The 22,906-nt window shown below is 36.8% G+C and overlaps 1 protein-coding gene across 3 annotated transcripts in view; it reads left to right on the forward strand.

The window, feature by feature from the left end:
* Positions 1-22,906, forward strand: part of CYFIP1 (cytoplasmic FMR1 interacting protein 1) — a 55,428-nt gene that overhangs the window by 18,275 nt on the left and 14,247 nt on the right. Inside the window, exons 7-21 of one of the 3 annotated variants that reach the window (XM_026666844.2) lie at positions 1,944-2,040; positions 2,280-2,408; positions 3,620-3,724; positions 4,304-4,395; positions 5,740-5,857; positions 6,664-6,786; positions 9,001-9,126; positions 9,221-9,387; positions 10,743-10,890; positions 12,378-12,531; positions 16,303-16,459; positions 17,219-17,315; positions 18,131-18,207; positions 19,534-19,642; positions 20,334-20,453. In XM_026666844.2, the coding sequence (XP_026522629.1) occupies positions 1,944-2,040; positions 2,280-2,408; positions 3,620-3,724; positions 4,304-4,395; positions 5,740-5,857; positions 6,664-6,786; positions 9,001-9,126; positions 9,221-9,387; positions 10,743-10,890; positions 12,378-12,531; positions 16,303-16,459; positions 17,219-17,315; positions 18,131-18,207; positions 19,534-19,642; positions 20,334-20,453 (1,819 nt within the window). Of the gene's footprint in view, positions 1-1,943; positions 2,041-2,279; positions 2,409-3,619; positions 3,725-4,303; positions 4,396-5,739; positions 5,858-6,663; positions 6,787-9,000; positions 9,127-9,220; positions 9,388-10,742; positions 10,891-12,007; positions 12,156-12,377; positions 12,532-16,302; positions 16,460-17,218; positions 17,316-18,130; positions 18,208-19,533; positions 19,643-20,333; positions 20,454-22,906 lie in introns of those variants that run through there. The other 2 variants (XM_026666845.2, XM_087967104.1) reach the window with 2 other exon arrangements.

Below are 22,906 nucleotides of genomic sequence, written 5' to 3' on the forward strand. Positions count from 1 at the left end.
TCATCTCTTCTGAGATGACGCTTGCCAAAATCTGCCTGGCAGAAATGAGCCAGGTGGTTGATTATGATGTTAATTATAATTATTAATTAATGGGCTCATGAACCTGGTTTCCTCTCCTCTCCTTTCCTTTGACAAAGCAGGATTTCCTCATAGGAATCTTATGTCCCCATAGTATCTGTTGTTTGCTTTTGCATTCACAATCTGCTGTTGCCTTTGTGGGTTGGGAAATGAAGAATATCTGATGCTTTTTAAAAAAATCAACTTTCACCTGGTAATTGAAAATGACAAATTTCTGTTTTCACTTCATTATCTAATATGTTTATTACATATTTCCATTCCTTTAAGTGTCATGGTAGATTCTTTGAAGCCTTAAATACATCAAGCTTATTTCATAGGAGTTTTTAATCTATTGTTGAAAGTACTATTTTACTACTCCTTTTCTTCTGTACTTCTACAACTTCAGTATCTAGGTAATCCTCGACTTATGACCACAACTGATCTCAAAAATTTCTGTTGCTAAGCGAGACAGTTGTTAAATAAATTTTGCCCCATTTTATGACCTTTGTTGCCACAGATGTTAAATGACTTGGTGCCATTGTTAATTTATTAACACAGTTGTTAAGTGAATCTGCCCTCCCTATTAACTGTGCTTGTCAAAAGGTCGCAAAAAGTAATTACATGATCCCGGGACACTGCAACCATCATAAATATGAGTCAGTTGCCAAGCATTTAAATTTTGATCGTGTGACTATGGGAATATTGTAAAGGTTGTGTGAAAAATGGTCTTAAGTCACTTTTTTCTGTGCTGTTGTAACTTCAAATGGTCACTAAATGAACATAAGTCAAGGACTATCTGTAAGAGAATAATTCATAGAATTTAAGAGTGATATCTTGCATTCCAGTCTATTTTGGTTACATGTTTTTAAATCCACTTTTATTCTTACCAAAGATGGGTTAATAACATGAAATATCTAAATAAGGACTTATATGAAGAAGAAGCAACAGAGAAAGGAAGACTGTTAATTTCGGGCAATATGGTTATTTTTTATTTAACTAGTCAGCAGAAGAGAGATTAGAACATTTAGAATTAGAACATTTTCTTTTTAAAAAACATAGCCATGATTGTTAAGAACTAATTTACTAAATCCAGTGACTTTCTTAGATGAAGTATTTTCAGTGTTTACTTCTCAGCATTAGGAACTACCAAGGAAGAAGGTTCACCTTTTCAGTGAAAAGAAAAGCATTTCTGCTTACATACCGTACCATGTGTTAACAGATCTGGTTGGGGAATTGAATACTAGTTTTTATTAAAATGCCTTTAGTAATTTTTACTGCAATTAAAACTATAATATTTTATAATGTAATAAACTATAGTAATATCATGGCTTTACTTTCACATTATGATTAGCTTTTTTTCTTATTACTCATTCACTGAACCTGAGCAGATGGTAACCTTGATTGCTTTAAAAAGTGTTGCATATGTCAGGACATAGATTTTAGATGGAAACCCTAGAAAATCTCAGGATTTGTAGGCTAGGAACAGTGGTGGGATTCAAATTTTTTTACTACTGGTTCTGTGGGTGTGGCTTGGTGGGCGTGGCAGGGGAAGGATAATGTAAAATCTTCAGAGAGATACTCAGAGGTGGTATTTGCTGATTCTCCAGACTACTCAAAATTTCTGCTACTGGTTCTCCAGAACTGGTCAGAACCTGCTTAATGTCACCTCTGGCTAGGAAGATAAGAGAATGCATAATCACAGATACTGTAGCTACTATGAATCTTTCCTTTTTACTGATTTATTAAAGATATAGCCTCTATTTCTTAATTTATATAACTGATTGTGAAATAACATTAACTTACAGATATAAACAATTTGCAAGAGATCATAAAATGGTATAGTTATTTTTGTAGATTTAACTAATTTTCCCTTTTTTCCTGGAAAGGGCGGCCCAATTTTTGCGTAAAATGGCTGATCCTCAATCTATCCAAGAATCCCAGAATCTTTCCATGTTTCTTGCCAATCACAACAAGATTACACAGGTATGTTTTACATTTAACACTAACATTATATAAATAAACCACTAATCTATTCCGTGAATTTACATTATTCAAGTTTACATTACATTTACAAAAATCATTTTTTTGCTGTGTAATTAATAAAAGTATAGGCACTTCTAAGTATACCAGGTCTTATTAATAGGGATGGTATTCATTGATTCTTTTTTCATTGTTTTAGTATGATTTAAAACAATGTTAAATCACGTTTTATTTTATTCTAGTCTTTACAGCAACAACTGGAAGTAATTCCTGGTTATGAAGAACTACTGGCTGATATTGTAAATCTATGTATAGATTATTATGAAAACAAAATGTACCTAACACCTAATGAGAAGCATATGCTTCTAAAAGTAAGTTATATTGCTGGAAACTATATAAAAACAGGGTGAGATGCTATTGGGTGAGGTGCTGGCAACTTGAAAATCTAATATATCAGAATAATTATTCCATTTAAATATTTATAGCTTTTTATTTTGTAGATTTAACTAATTTTCCCTTTTTTCCTGGAAAGGGTGGCCCAATTTTTGCGTAAAATGGCTGATCCTCAATCTATCCAAGAATCCCAGAATCTTTCCATGGACAAATCTTCCTTTCCTTTCCTTTCCTTTCCTTTCCTTTCCTTTCCTTTCCTTTCCTTTCCTTTCCTTTCCTTTCCTTTCCTTTCCTTTCCTTTTCCTTTCCTTTCCTTTCCTTTCCTTTCTTTTTCCCTTTCCTTTCCTTTTCCTTTCCTTTTCCTTTCCTTTCCTTTTCCTTTCCTTTCCTTTCCTTTCCTTTTCCTTTTCCTTTTCCCTTTCCTTTCCTTTTCCTTTCCTTTTCCTTTCCTTTCCTTTTCCTTTTCCTTTTCCTTTTCCCTTTCCTTTCCTCCCCTCCCCTCCCCTCCCTTCCCCTCCCCCTTCCTCTTCCCCCCTCCCCTTCCCCTTCCCTTTCCCTTTCCCTCAGATGAAAAGACCAGAATGGAATGAATACATCGATACAATTTGGTTATAGCTAGCAAAAGAGTTGCAGAAGTAAATGTTTTGGATTCAGTGGTTAACAAATTGATTCAGCATTTATTAATTGCACTGACTTTTAGCAAAATGAACATAATAATTTTTGAAAATACCAGTGCATTTTATTCTCAGTGGTGGTAGTTGTCTTTAAAATTGAACAAGTTAGAGACTATACAAAGAAGCTAACACAGAAGTTTCTAAAGCATATATAACCCAGTATTTAATTGCATATTATAGAAGGCTAACATTGGTTAGCATGTTTTATTGATCCCAGTGCATATTGTGCCCATTTACCAGAGAACAATATCTCCCGTTTTTAGCATTTTTGTTAAATACGAAAAAAAATCCAGCTGCCTACTGTTACTGTTTCTGGTGTAATCGATTTCCCCTCCTACTCTTTTTTCTGATCTTTAGTCTCTTGGATTGTAAATTCCCATGTAACAATTATCTTGTTACTGATTCTTGCAAATTCTTCTTAAAGCTTCTTTGGGTTGAACAGCAACGTAAAATGCTTCAGATAAATAGACTTGCATTCTTGATCTGCAAGTAATGTTCCTATGTTCTTTTTCTAGGTGATGGGTTTTGGTTTATACCTGATGGATGGCAGCGTCAGTAACATCTATAAACTAGATGCCAAAAAGAGGATAAATCTCACAAAGATTGACAAGTTTTTTAAGGTTAGTGGAGAATTGTTAACATGAGTAGTAATAAGTAGTTTATGAACATCTTAGTTTTCTCAGGCAACAGACTGAATCCTTGGCAACAAAACAACAGGTTTATAAGGGTCAATTTTGTACTGTATAGAAAAAAATGCCAAGTTTTTGAATAATCAACACAATACTTTTAAGATACTTGAGCGATTACATATTGACAGCTTTCCAAGCTCGGATTATATACCCACCTGTTATGCTTGAAAGGTATAATAATTCAGGCTTAGAATCTGTTCAGGAGCATTTTGCCTTGTGGATGTTTTTCTCCGAGTTTCTAATTAGAATAGTTGGGTGGTGATGATATACTGGGTATAGTTTACTGGCATCACTGTGTTTATGAGGTTTTGGACAAGGTTATTACATCAGAATTACATTGTATTATATTTAAATGTGTGCACATTGTTTTAAATGACATTCTGATTTGGATCCATGATTTTATGATTGTTTTGTTTTAATTGTATACATTTTAATGGTGTATAAGTAGTTTATTTGAAAAATATGGGCCCATGAAATATGTGTAAGATTTGCATTTTTTTTCTTATATAGCAGCTGCAAGTAGTTCCACTGTTTGGTGATATGCAGATTGAACTGGCAAGATACATTAAGACTAGCGCTCATTACGAGGAGAATAAATCTAGGTAAGAGTAAAAAATATCCAGCTATCTTTGTTGAACATGCTGTAGAATTGTTTTATAATATAGCTTTATAAAATAGCTTTTTTATAAAATAGCTTTATTATATCTCACTTGAAATCATGATATAGGATGATCTATGTTATTTTGATAGCAACAGCTAAAGATGTTAGATTTTCATCATAAGCATCCATCAATGCTGCTGTGTTAAGGAAGGAAATTATATTTTGGAGCATCATAGTTCTTCAAGCCTATTCTGAGGGATACACAAGAAATTTAATTATAAGAAATGTGCTAGGACTTCTGTTTTTTAATCATTAATGGTATTTGCATATTTGACATAGGTTTAGTTGTCAACCTGAAATCTTTCTTTGGCTTAAATATAGACTTTATATTTTGAAGTTTGAATAGTTACTAAGTTTGGATAATACTAAGTCTGTAAAGATAAGTGTATGTGTAGCATGTGTTTGATGGGGAAAATGTACCATTCTTTTCATTCTTAATATTTATAACACTTGAGGAGTAGGAAATTCCATTGTTGCTATAGAATAAAATCCTTTTCCGATTAGGGCTAAAAGATAGCAGAAGTATGCATAATCATATATTACTAACAGTGGATAAGCCTAATATTGCACAAGTAGACATCCAGTGATTTTATTTTCTCCTACTGCCATTTTACATTATATTATCAAAATCTTGTATTTAATTTCTCCTAACTATTAAGCAATTGTCAAAGATTTCAGTTCAGCAAGAATTTAGTTGAACAAAACTAAGGAAAAGAATTTTGATGGCTTGGTGTATAGTATGCAATCTCTCCCATTGTGCTGGCCTTATTAAAAATATTGTTTCCCTCAGAGTCCTTATTTGTATCATCCCCAGGAATAGTTAGCACCATGTGAGGCTGTCCTTAAGAGCTTTGATTTGTGCAAAATATAGCACCAATTCCTATAAGGAAAAATAATAGTTGTCACTATTTTCTGATCTCATTTTGCAGCTTTGGTTTTAATCTTTAATTATTTAAATGTGTCTGAGAGAGTAGGTGTGTTTGAACATGAAACTCTTCAGGAGCGATCTGTTTTAAGTTGCTTCTATTTACAGGAGCTTGCTTTTCCTATAATATTCAGTCTGATTAAGTTGCATTTTCTTAATATAGCTTTTAAAACTGTATTAGTTGTTAGGATTGGCTATGTTACTTTATGTTCTAAATTATATTATTTTTAAATGGAGGATACTTGTACAACATTTAGTTCCTGCAAAAGTAGTTTCAATTTTTTTTAAAAATAATTATTAGTTGGAAGTTTCCTTCTTCTCATTAGTATGATCATTTCACAATTTGTTTTTCTCTTGCAGATGGACATGTACTTCTTCTGGCAGTAGTCCCCAATACAACATCTGTGAGCAAATGATCCAGATAAGAGATGATCACATGCGTTTTATTTCAGAACTGGCTCGTTACAGCAATAATGAGGTATGTGGATTAGTGGGGAGCACATTTTAAGGAGAGGTAATTTTGCCTTATGATCAATTATTTTGCATGCTTCACTCAAGAGACTCAAGTATATAACTGTTCCTTATACAGAACATTTAAACTTATTCCTATTGTATGTCAATAAAATATTTACTCTGGGTATGAAGTGCAATTCAGAGTTCTGAGTTCCTGTCCCAAATGTTTTTTGAATATAGCTTTTTTTTTAAATCTAGGCAGAGATTTTTTAATTGCATAAACAACATGATGTCAATTGATAAAAGTTTTGAGGAATGTTGGATTCAGTTCCCAGATGTTTTTTGGCAATTTCCTTGGCTGCTGAAATGTAACTCAAATGGCCTGCAAAAGGTTTTTTGAAGAGTTTTCTAACTATACTCCCTATTCTATCCCGCCCTTTTACCAAGTCATAAGAATATCAGATCAAGATAACTTTGTATGAAGAAGTAATGATACAAATGCATTCTAATTATAAATTAATATATTCTCCTATATCATGTTGACATGCATGCTCTTTACATGAAGAAATTTTGCAAGAATATAGACTGCTATGGAACAGATTCACTTAATTTTCAAATGGCTTATCTAACTAGACCAGACTTTTAGAAGTTGGACATTACTCTTGTAAAGCCACATATTTTGAGGTATCAAATGAATAGAAATAATATTGGACTATCACAAATTCTCATTTAAATTTGAATAAAATGATTCTTCGTATACATTGGTTCTGTGCATTTAAACCTTGCTTTCATTTTATATAAAATCATTTAACAGTCATTTATCCCTTGTAGGTGGTGACTGGATCAGGACGTCAAGAAGCTCAGAAAACAGATGCTGAATATCGGAAACTTTTTGATCTTTCTCTTCAGGGTCTTCAACTTCTATCACAGTGGAGTGCGCATGTTATGGAAGTGGTATGTGGAAAAATAAGCAGGAAGTTTTAAAGGAGAAATTAAGGAAAAACATTATATAATTGTAATCTTAGATTGCATTTAGTAAAACAAATCTTATTGGTTATTTCGAGACCAACATAAGTGAATTAAGAATCACAAGATAGGTAGTCATATCTTCAGCAGATCTAAAGTTATCATAGCTATTGTGGCCAAATATCACATTGTTGAATTGTGAAGCAATTTTTTTCACCAGTTAACTCAACATGGTTTTAGGGACCCAAGTTTCTCTTCATTGTAATTACATGAGAGCATAGCACAAGTAGTAGTTATGTTGTGCCCATCCACAACACAACTGATGGCAAATATGTGGGTCTGGCCTTGAAATCTTGCAAGGCTATTATACTGTATGGGCCCTTTGCTAGAAGGAATAATTGTCAGTTATTCCTTCTAGGAGACAGCCCATACAATATAATAACCTTGCAGATTTCCATGCCAGGTCCACATATCTGATCAATCATCTTCACTGTTATTGTAGACTTTTGAATGCACAAAAATAGCCTTGTACTATGATACAGTCTGGTTTCAAATGCAGTATTTCAGAGCCACACTTTCTGTGTCAGCATAGGACACCTGTAGGATACAAAAAAAAAAGTCTGCTTTGGCAGCCTAAGATCAAGCTCTGCCAATTCAGTGGCAAAATGGTGGCTTTCTTTGTAGAATAACTGCTTTTTCAGTGTTTAACTGCTTGTACAATTTAAAATAGATGTGTTAAGCTTCTGATGACTATTTTGTGTAAAATAACCCTTCTCCCCCATACATAATAATTTAGATCAGATCACAAATTTGTGACTGCTTATTGTCAGGGACTCCTTTGACACCTGCCATGCCCTTTTAGCCCTTGGAGCCCCCCCAAATTAAAAACGGAAACTATAGCACCTACCTCAAAAAGTTATCCACCTTATATGCAGGGGTGGGTTTCTACCAGTTCTGTCCACCTCTATAGAACCGGTAGCTCTGAAGAGCAGCAGACATAGAACCGGTTCTATGTCTGCTGATGTTTTTGCCCACCTGCCCACCCGGGCTCTTACCTGATCTTTATTTCTTGATTTTTCAACTTCAGCTGCTGAACGAGCCACAGCTGCAGTTAAAAAAGCAGGAAAAGAGGGCTGTTTCAAAGACTGCTTTTCTGCATGATGACGATTTACTTTTACGTGCTGATGATGATTTACAGGCGCACGGCTCCCAGCAGGCAGGGAAGCTCGTAAATCCCGAACTGGTAGTTAACCCTGTCGTATCCCACCCCTGCTTATATGTGATATGGGAACTTCATTTAATGTATATCCTGTTATTCATAACAAAGGGTATTTTTTATAAATATATGGAGGACAGCCATGTTGCTTATAATATACCTGTTAACAGACATTACTCTGATAGTCTTGTAAAGTTTATTTTTATTTATTTTATTTATTATTTTGTCAAAAGCTTACAATATAATAGAAATAAGAATAAACATAAGTTTAAATATAAGAAATAGGAACTAATAATTGGGGACAATAGGACAAGGACGGTAGGCACGATTGTGTGCTTATGCACGCCCCTTTTTGTTGGGATTTCTGGAACAGAACAAGAGGTAAAACAAATAATTTGATATAGAACTTCATATCTTAACCCTGGGAAAGGGTATAAACTCTGTGATAACCATCAGTATAACTTCACTTGTACTTCACACCAAATTATAGGAGTTTTTTTCTTAATGATAGGAATCATTTTGAGTGATTTTATAGCATTGGTACCTAAAATATAAACCAATTAATATTTGCCTTTTGAAATGTACCAGGACAGAAATATGAATGTTATTTCGCTGTATTGTATTTGATTCTGGTACGCTGTATAAACCTGTTAACATTTTAAAGTATCAAGTTTGGATTTAAATACTTGCAACTTGTCTTATGCTGCCTTTAATGACTTCATCTAGACTGAAAGATATCAAGCCACTTCAGTAGAGCCTGGATAAATGTAGCAATGTATATATAGAAGTTCCTTTCCTGCTGGGGTTATTTTGTGGGGGAAGTTTACAGGGTTATTCTTTTAAGTAGAATATGTTGAATACAATCCCATGTCAGCTGATAGTTTAGAGGTACAAGTCTGATTTTTATTGTGATTCATTAGTGAATGGGAAGATTCATTTTATTTTGCTCAGTTCTGTGTCGTTTTCATTTTCTTTGTTGATTTCAGTATTCGTGGAAGTTAGTACACCCAACTGACAAATATTCTAACAAAGATTGCCCTGACAATGCTGAAGAGTATGAAAGAGCAACTCGCTATAATTATACAAGTGAAGAAAAATTTGCTCTTGTAGAGGTAAGAAAGTGCAGATGAATTCTGCAAAATCTCTAGCTTGCCCTCCTATAAATTTGCCTCATTAGACAAAACTAACATCCCCTCCCCAATACAGGTCATTGCAATGATTAAAGGATTACAGGTGTTGATGGGGAGGATGGAAAGTGTCTTCAATCATGCCATTCGTCATACAATCTATGCTGCTCTCCAAGACTTTGCCCAAATCACACTTAGAGAACCATTAAGACAAGCCATCAAAAAGAAGAAGAATGTCGTCCAAAGGTAGTGACTGACACGATCTCATACCATCATATATATTTTTCAAACATTTATGTGAATATTCGGGAACATTGTTATGATTATTTACACTATAATGTGAAATCATAGCTTCCAGCTCTTCAGCTGACGTTGGCCTTCATACACATTGAGATCTTCCCAAGAACCTAGAATATTGTAATGTATTTGTTTAATATATGTGTGAATCTAAGCAGTGTGGCCTTTTGCAATTGACAGGACCAGTTAGCAATATTGGATGGCAATATACTACAAATGTAGTCCTCAACTTACGACCACAATCAGTTCAAAATTTCTGTTGTTAAGTGAGACGTTTGTTAAGTGAATTTTGCCCCATTTTACAACCTTTATTGCCACAATTGTTAAATGAATCACGGCACTTGATAAATTAGCAACCCAGTTGGTAAGTGAATCTGGCTTCCCTATTGACTTTGCTTGTCAGAAGGTCGCAAAATGTGATCCCATGACCTTGGGACATAGCAACAGTCATAAATATGAACCAGTTACCAAGTATCTGAATTTTGATCCCATGATGCGGCAAAGGTTGTAACTGTGAAATATGGTCATAAATCACATTTTTTCAATGTCATTTTGTACAATCACTAAATGAACTATTGTAAGTCAAGGATTACCTGTAATCCAAGATAGGCCTGTTATTTACCAAAAATTGAAAAAAAAAAAAGAAATCTGAAGTTATGATTGCATAATGCTAGCCTTTGGTAAAATATATGCTTCGAAAGAACAGTTAAAATAAATTTTCTCCACTTGCCTCTAATTCTTAGGATTTCTTGAGAATAAGTAATAGGTCTTTAAAAATTGATCAAAGTGGCAGCCTCCTAGATAATTCCAGCCTAAACATCCTAAAATTATGATCCAGGTCCATAACCAAACAATTTTTGGTCTATGCCTAGGTCCTAGAACCACCTATTACATGCTCAGATGTTTTGCCCATCCCTAATGTATATAAATAGACCTCTTAGGTCAGCCAGAAATCTCATTTCATATACTTCCATCCTATGTGGAATCAACATAATTTGAAGATCTAAACGTATTATTACTTACAGATGTCGGGCATTGGTCCTCCCCGACCAATATCACATATATTACATGTGAAGGGAGGCTATAGTTATGTTTGTGTTTATTGTGGCAATAATTTTTTTTTCTCATGGTTTAAAATTTGCATGCGTTCAGACTCTGAATTATAAAATGATAGCATTATCAGTTGGTAATGTATCTTAATATCACAATTATTAGTGTGTAATAACTTCAGAAAGCGTATATCTAGTCCCTTGTGGTTCTTAAGCATTAGCTGATGCTCACAAACCCTCTTGAATTATGGTTAGTATCCTACAGGCTATCAGAAAGACTGTGTGTGACTGGGAAGGTGGGCACGAACCATTTAATGACCCTGCACTAAGGGGAGAGAAAGATCCCAAAAGTGGCTTTGATGTTAAAGTTCCAAGGCGTGCTGTAGGTCCCTCCAGTACCCAGGTAACTCCTTCTACTAATTCTTGCATGGGTATCATTGACCAAAAACTGAAACTACTGTGAAATAAACATATTTAAAATGCCATCAGGATTAGGCAATTTCATCGGGGATCCTATTTTGTAAATTTTCTATGCTGATTATGTTTTTATTTTCTGCTGCTTTTTTATGCAATGCAAGTAATTCTTTGTTTAAATGCGGATCTGGAGATTTAGTTTTTTTTAATATGTTCAGGATTTTGCTCCTGAAAAACTTCATTGCCTATTTTCCACTTAAATTTTAACTTTTGGGTGCATTTTTCAATTGGCTGCTATATTGAGGCGAAGGAGAGGAATTGTTTTTCTCCACTTAGAACTCTGAATATATCCTGTAAAGTTAAACCTTTGAAGCTCTGGCTTATCTGGCTAGAACACAAGAAAAAAACAACAACAATTAATTATAGTCTTTTAATTAATATGCATTAAGCTCATGTCTAACTCATACAAGTGCGAACCATAAATGAACAGATGTTGAATTCCATAGCCATTGTGTATAAAAATGTTCTTGCTTGGGAACTTGCTCTTGAGCATGCTACATATCCAGTTCCACTGATGTTTGTGGCACCTTCAATAGAATTTACCAGGACATGTTACCTATCATCAGCTTTCTTTTCTTGAACTTTCTTTAGTGACATTTACTTTCCTTTCACAGTTCTCTATCTAACTATCTATTACGAGAAATAAAAATGATTCCAATCAATCAGTTGTGAAATAATTTTGCTTGCAGTTTTCATGTCAGTAGCAGCATCTTCAATTCTTTCCCATTAATATATTGCTGTGTTGCAACGAGAAATATTTGTAATAGGAAAATAAATTATCTTTGAATTTGATTGGCATGAGCTTCCTTAACAGAATTAAGATCTTTTTATGTGCTATAACAAAATAGTAGGCTGAATAAATAAAACTTCTTACTTCTTGTTGGTCAAAGGGTTCTGTATTCTTCATTGTCTTGCTATTCATGTTTTAACAAACTAATATACTGTATGTTTGTCTGATTTTGTGCTTTCTCCTTTTCTCTATGTACCCTTGTGTATTTATTAACGGATTCTCTCTTCTCCTCTTTTGCCTTTTCCTTTTCTGTTAGCTCTTCCTGGTTCGTTCTATGACAGAGTCCTTAAACTATGCAGAGCTGTTGAAGCAGCTCAGATCTCTGGGAATGGAAAAGTTATTGCATGTGATAAACAAGTTTCTGAGGCAGTCCTACATCTATCCCACTCTTTTAAACTTTGGTGGTAAGGCATTACTTATTATTTTTAACTAATGTCATGCCATGAATTGTTCCACTGCAAATTGTGGTGCTTTCCCCGCCTTTCAGTTTCCTTCAGGTTAATTATTTTTTACTTTCCTTATCAGGTTGCAAATTGAAGTAATCTTCCTTTTGGCAGATAAGTAAAGCTCAACTAATATGCCATGTATGTTTTCCTCCATCATAAATGTTCTGTTTAATAATGCAGCTTTACATGGTGAGAACCATGTTAGAGTCTCTCATTGCTGACAAAAGTGGTTCCAAGAAAACCTTGAGAAGTAGCCTTGAGGGGCCCACCATATTGGACATTGAAAAATTCCACCGAGAGTCTTTCTTCTACACTCACTTGATAAATTTCAGTGGTAAGATACATAGATGATCAGTGTTCAGCTTTAGCATGTCCTAATACTTCTAACACATGCCGGGAAAATGTTTCCAATTTATTTAACTTTGCTCTTATTTAAAATAATTCTATCAAAGTTTAGCAGCTTGGCATCTTCTTTCCTGCTGTTGAGAAAAAGAGTGAGGCTGGATTATTTATGTATTTATTTTAAATTCTGCCTTTATTATTTTTAGAAATAACTCAGAGTGGCAAATATAACCTAATATACTATGTGGACTCTGTGTCTGATCCAATAGGACTTTCGTTAAGTCTTTCACATTTGAGAATACAGGTAGTCTGCGACTTACGACCACAGTTGAGGCCCAAATTTCTGTTGCTAAGGGAGACACTTGTTAAGTAAGTTTTGATCCATTTTGCGACCTTTCTTGCCACAGTTATTAAGTAATCACTACACTTGATAAGTTAGTATAACCCAGTTGTTAAATTGAATCTGGCTTTCCCATTGACTTTGCTTGTCATAAGGTCACAGAAATGTGATCACATGACCCTGGGGCATAGGTCATAAATAGGAACCAGTTGCCAAACATCTGGATTTTGATCACATGATAATGGGGATGATGCAAAGGTCATAATTGTGAAAAACATCCTAAGTCACATTTTTTCTGTGCTGTTGTAACTTTGAATGATCACTAAACAAACTGTTGTAAACCGAGGACTACCTGTATTACATACAACCCTAGGCTTAAACAGATATACTCGATAGATTTTTCTAGTTGGAATGATTTTGTCGTTCATAAATAATTGCCAAATAAGAGCCCCTATGTTGATCCGGTGAAAATAGCAAAAACGTTTGCCTAGTTTGTTTGTTTTCCCTTCTTTTTCTAAGGAAAGAAGATAAGTATCTTGCCTTGTTTGGCTATCATTTTCAGTATTATTGGTTTTAATCGGAAGCATGTTGTTCAAGTGGATTTAACCTACTGACTTGTGTCTAATCAAGTCATATCATACTGCATTGTCTTTTCAATCCACAATGTGGTTGGATATTTTTGCTTTGAATGGGGGGAGAGTTTATATTTCAGTGTCCTGCAGACATAGTGCTGGTTGTTAATACACTGATTCCTGAACACTGAACTGAGATTCTGAGGAGTTTTTGGAGTGAGTCTTAGTGTTATTTGTTTGGTCTAGATATTGTTATATAGGATAAGTTTATCTCTGCTTAACCAGCTGTAAGAAATGTTTCAGCAAAACAAGATTTCCTGTATGTGTATACTACAGAAGCTTTCTATAAATCACTATGTACACAGTCCTGGTCAGAGTTGAAAGATGCACATGGCTTGAGATCCTATCATTATTGGACTTTGTTATCTTTTTTAGGTTACCTTATTATGTACTTTAACATTCTACTGTATATACCATTTATATTAGAGACCAGGAAATACTCTTTAAGAATCTCTTAATAAAAAGTTTGGAAATCAGTGTTCTAACTTACTGAAAATTCATCTATTATGGCAGTCCAGAAGGAATCTTTGACAACTCCGATTGTGTTTTGAAAACAATGTATTTGTTCTGAACTATTTCTTTTACCGTGTTTCTCCAACAATACGGCCTCCACCAATAGGAAGGCCCAGCATGTTTTTTGGGCATAAAATCAAATTAAGCCCCTCCCCCCAAATTTAGGCCTATTTTAAAATATGCAAAATAAGGGGGAAGGGCGGGGAGACTTGCCGTTAGGAGCGCCCGGCGGGCCGGAATTCCTCGCCACCAGCCGCTTTTAACGGGCGATCATGGCCAAGCACAGAGAGCTCCCTACTCCCACCTTTGCTGCAGACACCTTTGGCACCCGCCGCTGTTGCTTTCCCTTCTGCCCATTACGCCGCCACGTTTGGAGTTGCCGCTTCCGTGTTTGGAGTGCCGTCGCCATTTGGAGCTCCAAACGCGGAAGTGGCAGCTCCAAACATGACAGCGGGCAATCTTTTTATTTTGGTCCATGCGAAGTTCAGAGCGAGCAAGAGAGGGAGACTGCGATGCCTCCATCCGAGATGGCAACCTCACTAGTGGATCACAACGTGGCTGGAAGCCCGAATCGGCGGGATACGATGGCGATCTTTTTGGAGCGAGAGGAAAGGGAGAGAAGAGTTGCGAGGCATAATTTGCAGGAGGAAGTGGGTGTATCCCACGGCAGGGAGCCCAAGGAAGAAGGGCTGGTAGGCAACAGAGAGCGTCCCGTAGCTCCGGAAGCAGCCTAGAGACGCGCCTGGGAAGAGGCGCAGATGCTGCCTTGTAGTCCCCAAGCCAACTGTGTGCGCCGCCTTTAGTTATGTGCGCTCCGCGCTTTGGGCATCTCCGTGTGATCGCGACCCTGTCCTTTCCACCTGGTGCCCTTGCTGCTTTCTGGCTCTTTAGCAACTGGCTTCGTGTTTGGAGCACTGCCGCTGTTTGGAGCTCCAAACGGCGGCGGAAGCTCCAAATGCGGAAGCTCCAAACATGACGGTGGGCGATCTTTTTATTTTGGTCCGCGCGAAGTTCAGAGCGAGCATGAGAGGGAGACCGCGATGCCTTGCTAAAGAGCCAGAAAGCAGCAAGGGCGCCAGGTGGAAAGGACAGGGTCGTGATCACACGGAGATGCCCAAAGCGCGGAGCGCACATAACTAAAGGCGGCGCACGCAGTTGGCTTGGGGACTACAAGCAGCATCTGCGCCTCTTCCCGGGCGCGTCTCTAGGCTGCTTCCGGAGCTACGGGACGCTCTCCGTTGCCTACCAGCCCTTCTTCCTTGGGCTCCCTGCCATGGGATACACCCACTTCCTCCTGCAAATTATGCCTCGCAACTCTCTCTCCCTTTCCTCTCGCTCCAAAAGATCGCCATCGTATCCCGCCGATTCGGGCTTCCAGCCACGTTGTGATCCACTAGTGAGGTTGCCATCTCGGATGGAGGCATCGCAGTCTCCCTCTCTTGCTTGCTCTGAACTTTGCGCAGACCAAAATAAAAAGATCGCCTGCCGTCATGTTTGGAGCTGCTACTTCCGCGTTTGGAGCTCCAAATGGCGACGGCACTCCAAACACGGAAGCGGCAGCTCCAAACGTGGCGGTGTAATGGGCAGAAGGGAAAGCAACAGCGGCGGGTGCCAAAGGTGTCTGCAGCAAAGGTGGGAGTAGGGAGCTCTCTGTGCTTGGCCATGATCGCCCGTTAGGAGCGGCTGGTGGCGAGGATGCAAGGGGGGGAATTAAATCACCCCCCGAAAAGACGGCCTAGCCGTTTTTTCGGGGCTCAAAAAAAAAAATAAGGCCCGGCCTTATTATGTGAGAAACACGGTACCTACACCTATATACAAATATTTTTCATTAAATGTCCATCTGATCAGTGCATATTGTAGCAGAAAAATAAATGTGATAAGGTAAATAAACTAATCAGATAAAATAAACTAATGATGGTTGTTGCAAGACATTTTCATTTCTTTTACAAGAGATGAAAATGTGGCATTCTCAATATTTAGCACAAATTTATTTAGAAATTTATTTAGGTATATACAATCATCTCTACTACAAAACTGATGATACTTCCTTTGCCAAAGTTTTCAGTAAGAAACCCATTTGTATTTTTGGTATCTATTTGTCTCAGCAGCAGCTTACAGTAACTATTCAAGCGCTCCATCCAAATGCTGGTTTCAGTTTCTTCATGTGCTATTGCAGTGTCTCTTCCGCAGTTGTGCTTCTATAACATTGCACTATTAAAGTAGCTGTTCTCCCTGGATTCTATCAAAATTAATTTGCTCTAATTTCCTTTTCAATAAGAAACCCTCCAGCAGTGCTGTGATTTGTCCCAGCTATGGTTCAGGGAATTCTTTCTGGAGCTCACAATGGGCAGAAGAATCCAGTTCCCCATTGAGATGTCTATGCCTTGGATTCTAACTGACCACATTTTGGAGACCAAGGAAGCATCAATGATGGAGTAAGGCTAATCAAGTTCTTTCTCTTCTTGTTTTATAATAGACTTGTAATCACTAAATTTTAGTGGAATTGAGATGAGAGTATTTAAAATTATTTGAATTGTAGAATAGAGTCCCCCTTTTAAGATAAGGAAGAGAGGAAAGAGGGTTGGGTCTTTTGAGTTTGCTTCACTTTTCCATTTGCAAACTTTTTTGAATTGGTGAAATCTGCCCGGATCCTTCCTTTCGTGCTTTTCATTCTTTTGGTGAAATCGACCATTTTATTGCTGGATGGATACTAGGAATAAGGTCAGTGTTGCTGCCTAATTTTCCTCTTTGCTCTTCTCCTTTCCATTTCCCACCCATAGCCCAAGTTTGTGCCAGAAATCAATAAGGGTTGGAGAAAAGAATGTAAGCATGTAAGAATGTATTCTTAGGTATATACAATCAAACTTGTGTTCCAGAGAAAAGTTTTGTAAAATGTGTTATATTGATTAGCCCCTCCTTTTCCCCAATAGCATAGGGAGCTCTCTTAAAAAAGATAGGAAGCAGATAAAACTAATAAATAAAATAAATACAACTATTTTAAGTGCAGGGAAATTTGTCCAAAATGATGTATCATCAGCTTTCTATGACTGCTTGCATGCAAAGTATTGGGCAGGTAAATGCTCTACTTTTCTCATTAAAATTTTAACAGTTTTGTTCTTGAACAGTGGCTTGGTATATTAAGACAAACAGTTATTTTACACATCATTGAATCTGTGTTTTCATCTCTTGTTTAGATATGTCCTGTATTCTTTGGACCTGTATAATGACAGTGCTCATTATGCACTCACCAAATTCAAGAAACAATTTCTCTATGATGAAATTGAGGCAGAGGTAAGAAATCAGAGAACAAATAATTAATGCAAAGGATAAATTCTTAAACAGATTAAGTTAAAAGAAATTTATGAATGATGTTGAAAAGTATAGGACTTGCAAGGATAGGATTTTCCAATCTGCAGCTCAAATTAATAGAGGAACAACCCAGAAAAATATTTCATTTTTACTGAGGAATAATGGACCAAAGTAATAAGCAATTTCCAAAAATAATCAGTAGGTACACAATCATACAGAGCGTATGTTTGCGTATCTTGCTAGGGCATGTTTTGTTTAATCATGATATATTGAACAATTAGGTATAGTATGTTCTCAAAACAAGACAAGGCAAAACCAGGCAATTACTTTGCAGCCTAACATAGTATGTAAACTGAGCCACTAAGGCCTGATCAGTGGTTAACACATTGGCAGAGGGAAAATAAAGTTTTAAAATGTAGAGATTAGTAGGAAAAATAATTCCATTAGAACAGAGATGTAAGTTGGTTGAATATGTTGTCTTGCCTGAAAAATATTTTAAGAAGTATAATGAAATGAAGGTGAAAAAAATATGAACAGATGAATTAGTACTGAATTTAGAATATTCAGGTGCATATGTTTATAGTTTAATAAGTCACATGCAGAAAACAAACTGAGTATCATAGATATTTTCTTAATAATTATGTAAGTGGAAAACAATTTCCTATAGTTGGATGCCAACCAAAGAGAGATTATACAGGTTGAATTGCTGGGGAACGTGCCTTTTCATCCTCCCATTTTAAAATGCTCAAAAGAAAATTCATTTGAGTAAAGTCTCTAATCTTTCATATTTTCTTTAGGTCAACTTATGTTTTGATCAGTTTGTCTACAAGTTGGCAGATCAGATATTTGCATATTACAAAGTTATGGCAGGAAGGTATGTGACTCCATTAAAGTTTGGGGCTAGCCTGGGCCTTTCAGTTACTGCCTTTCCAGGGTCTGAATCAGCATGACAAATGGTAAAAGATGTTGAAAGTTGTAGTTCAACAATATCCTATGTGGCAAATTTATTTACATTGCCATACATTGGACGTATGTCATACATTGAATGATTTCCTAGTGGACAATAATTTAAATATGGGCCAACAGTGTGATGCAGTTGCCAAAAAAGCCAATGCATTTCATTAGCAGAGGAATAAAATCAAGATCATGTGAAATGATATTACCACTTTATAATAACTTGGTAAGACCACACTTGGAATATTGCATCCAGTTTTGGTTGTCACGATATACAAGAAATGTTAAGGTTCTAGAAAGAGCACAGAGAATAGCAACAAAGATGATTAGGGGACCAGAGGCATCTAAAACGGGGGTCCCCAACCACCGGTCCGCGGAACAAGTCCTACCAGGCCGCTGGCTTGCTGGGCGCCGCCATCTTTTTTTGATGAAAAAGTGCTTCCGGTGAGCTTTTCCGGGTAGAAAGCTCACCGGAAGCACGTTTTCATAAAAAAAAGATGGCGGCGCCCAGCTGATGCCAGTACCGGGCCGCGGCGCCCAGCTGATGCCGGTACCGGGCCACGGCGTAAAAAAGGTTGGGGATCACTGATCTAAAATACAGGAAGAATGATTGCAGCAGTTAGGTATGTTTAATTCAATGAAAAGAAGGACTAAGGGTAATATGATAGCAGCTTTCCAATACCTAAGGGGCTGCCACAAAGAAGCGGCGGGTCAACCCAGTGGTGGGATTCAAATTTTTTTACTACCGGTTCTGTGGGCTTGGCTTGGTGGGCGTGGCAGGGGAAGGAGATTGTAAAATCCCCAGTCAGAGGTAATATTTGCCGGTGCTCCAAACTACTCAAAATTTCCACTACTGATTCTCCAGAACTGGTCAGAACCTGCTGAATACCACCTCTGGGTCAACCTATTCTCCAAAGCACCTGAAGGCAGAACAAGAAGCAAATGGGTGGAAACCTGTGAGAGGGAGACCCAACCTAGAAATAAGGAAAAGTTTCCTGACAGTTAGAACAAATTTTTGCCTTCAGAAATTGTGGATCTATCACTGGAGATTTTTAAGAAGAGATTGGAAAACCATTTGTCTGAAATGGTGTAAGGTCTCCTGCTTGAGCAGGGAATCAGACTAGAAGATTTCCATAGTCCTTTCCAACTCTGTTATTCTCTTACTGTGTTGTTTTAAAGTATTGACAAATGATATTAAAAGTTAACCTCTGTTATAGTGTTATCTCATATTCTCACTTTTGCGCAGCCTACTTCTGGATAAACGCTTAAGATCGGAATGCAAGAATCAGGGTGCAACAATTCCATTGTTAACATCTAATCGATATGAAACATTGCTAAAACAGAGACATGTCCAGGTTGGTATGCTATTCTTTCATTGCATCTTTTGATTACAGCTCCCGTCATGTCCAAGCAACCTCACTAATGCTTGTCTGAAATTTCCTTTTTTTTTTAATTTTAAAAAGATTCACATTAAAAAGAAATTCAGTAGCCCAATCTCCTTAATAATCCTATGTGTGTGGTGGGGATGGGCTCTTGTAACTTATAAAGGTTGAAAGCATATTTGAAAACAGCAGTCCTACTTGCGTCTCCTTGTCCAAAGATGATTAGGTGAAGTTAATCTTTGGCTAAAACTCCTTCCAGTTCAGGCTCAGCTAACTTATGGTCATAGTATGAAAATGAACCAGATTTGGACATCAGTGTGGGCCTATACATGTCACTATTTAGTATATCATGTGAATAATTAACATTCTTGCCAGTTATTTTGCTACATTTCACCCATCAAAGGTAATTGGGTAGGTGTTTATTTTTAATATGTGGTTGCTGGTACAAGTAAAAAAGTATTAATGTAGTTGAGCATGTAGAATTAATTTATTTAAGTGACATTTCCGTCTTCAGGAATGTACTGTGGTCTGGAAAACTTTATCTAGGTTTGTTGCATAACATTTCTGCAAACCAAACTTACTTTTATATATGTGGGGCTCAGGACATTTGTTCTTACAGATATGGAATAATTACATTAAAACTTCATTTAATGTTTTTCTTCAGCTTCTTGGTCGGTCAATTGATCTGAATCGCTTGATCACTCAGAGAATTTCAGCAGCTGTGTACAAATCAATGGAACTGGCAATTGGGCGTTTTGAAAGTGAAGATTTGACCTCCATTGTAGTAAGTGCTGAAAAACATTAGGATTTAATTTCCCACTTGGTCTAGAGTTAACAGAAAATATCAGATTTGACAATTCAGTTCCTTCAGCCAGTTGTTGTTAATAACAAAGTTAATGCAGGAGTGTAATGGGAGCTGTGCAAAAAATTACAGGTACTCCTTGACATGCAATCATTCCTTCAGTGACCAAGGTTACAATGACACTGAATAAGTGACCATTTTTCACATAACTGTTGCAGCATCCCCATGGTCATGCAATCATAACTTGGCCTTTTTTGGCAACTGGCAAGTATTTATGATGGTTGCAGTGTCCCAGGGACACCGAAAGGCAAAGTCAATGGGGAAGCCAGATTCACTTAACAACTGTGTTACTAATTTAACAACTGTAGTGATTCATTTAACAATTGTGGCAAGAAATGAAATAAAGTGGGGCAAAACTCAGTTAAATACTGTTTTGTTTAGCAACAAAAAAGTTAACTGGGCTCAATTGTGGTCATTAATCGAGGACTACCTGTGATTTATTTCTGTCCTGTACCATCTGATTTCTGGATTTTATTTGATTAGAAACATTTGGCTCAGAAGGAATAAAAAAATCTTCCCTGTCCATGAATCTGACTAATCATCAGCAAAATGACAATAAGAAAAAAAAGGAGGAGTGACCAGCTATGGTTATCTCTGAATTGTTATTCTTTTTGGATATTCTTCTGTCATCATTCTTCAAGGATAGGGCTTATGTGTACTTCATAAGATTCTCTTACTATTTTGTGAGGGTAAAGAACAACAACATTATCCTCAGCCTACCTATGGAATGAATCAGAAAGGTGATCTCCACCTTCAGTATGCCATCAGTTTTGTTCTCCGCTTTGACCTGCATAAGCAGGGCAGTGTGTCCACCTCCTGCGCACAATACCATTTTCCGTAAATGCCTCTGTTGCAGTTGGGTGGAGTATGCTATGATGGGCACACACATCCTCCAATAACTGTTCTGTGCCTTCAATGACCGTTTCATCCTGGGCTGGTGAGCTGAGTGTCCATTTTAAATGAACCATTGCGTGAGAGGTAGGAAAGTTGCCTCAACCAAGAAATAGCCACATGCCATTCTGCCAGTGGGAATGGCGAAAGCTGAAAGTTATACAATTGTCCAGTGTTTCATCATTGTCTCTTTGCCCTTTTAAAAATGGCTAGCATTGAAATGATACATTTCTTTATTGTGGTAGAGTAATACCACAATAATAAATAATAACCATAATAAGTAATATGATTCAGTGGCAATCTTTTGGGCTGGATGAGCTGTTTGCTCTCTTCCTGGCACCCAGCGCTCACATCCTTTTTCCATAAGTGGAGTATCAGAGTAACCAGGGTAGGCCAGAACATTGAAAGGTGTAAATGCCACACGTATAATTATAGATAATATATCAATCAATCACACCTTTATTATGGTCAAAAGCCAGCATAAGGAGAGTGGTAGGTAATATATAATTAGATATTACTTAGATATTAATGAGGAATATTCCTCATTAATACAGAGGACAGGTCAGTCAACCATCAACAATGAGCAGAGAGCACCAACAGAGCATTTGCCTACTGTGAGATGCTGTGTAGTAAGCTGACTCAAGGCCATTTCTCACCGAAGTGGAGGATGTGGTTGAAATATGGAAAGTGGCTCATTTCCAGACACGTTCAACATCAGTGTCAAGCAGAGATAAAGCTGCACTGCAAATTGCCTTTTATCTCTATAACAGTAGTTGGTGACTACCTACAATTGTAGCAATTTCTTTTAGATGTCTGTGTAAGGATTGCAGTTGGTGGCCTGTTAATTTTAGGGTTCTTTGAACTGTATATTCTGGTTTAAAACATGGAGTCTAAGAGGTTTCCCCCCCCATTAATCTATATAAATAAAACGCAGAGAACTACTCCTTGTGTAATGCTGTTGGAAATATTGTATATTTGTGATAAAGTGACAGGAAATCACTTGATAGAGTTTTTGCAGAAAAAAAAGAAAAAATGTACTTGTTTTTTATGATTTTTGATTATTAGAAAAGGTAGACAGGAGAAAGAAGGGAATTATTTTGTAAACCTTAGAGAGATAGGCTAAAATATAAATTAACTTGTAAATGCTGTTAAGAAGACCTTTCTTGCCACAGTTATTAAGTGAATCATTTCAGATGTTAAATTAGTAACAAGTGAATCAGGCTTCCCCATTGACTTTGCTTGTCAGAGGATTACAAAAGCTGATCACGTGACTCGGGGTCACTGCATCCATCATAAATATGATCTGATCACGTGACCATGGGGGTGCTGCAACAGTTGCATGTGTGAAAAATGTTCACAGGTCACTTTTTTCAATGCTGTTGTAACTTTGAATGGTCATTAAATGAACTGTTGTAAGTTGAAGACTTATCTGTGAAGGATGAATATATGTGCTGCAAACATCTCAAAAAAATGTGCAGTGGAGA

This window comes from Notechis scutatus, chromosome 5 (assembly GCF_049901735.1).
Source record: "Notechis scutatus isolate UNSWTSFEM ecotype Mainland chromosome 5, rNotScu1.2, whole genome shotgun sequence".
Classification (NCBI taxonomy): Eukaryota; Metazoa; Chordata; class Lepidosauria; order Squamata; family Elapidae; genus Notechis; species Notechis scutatus.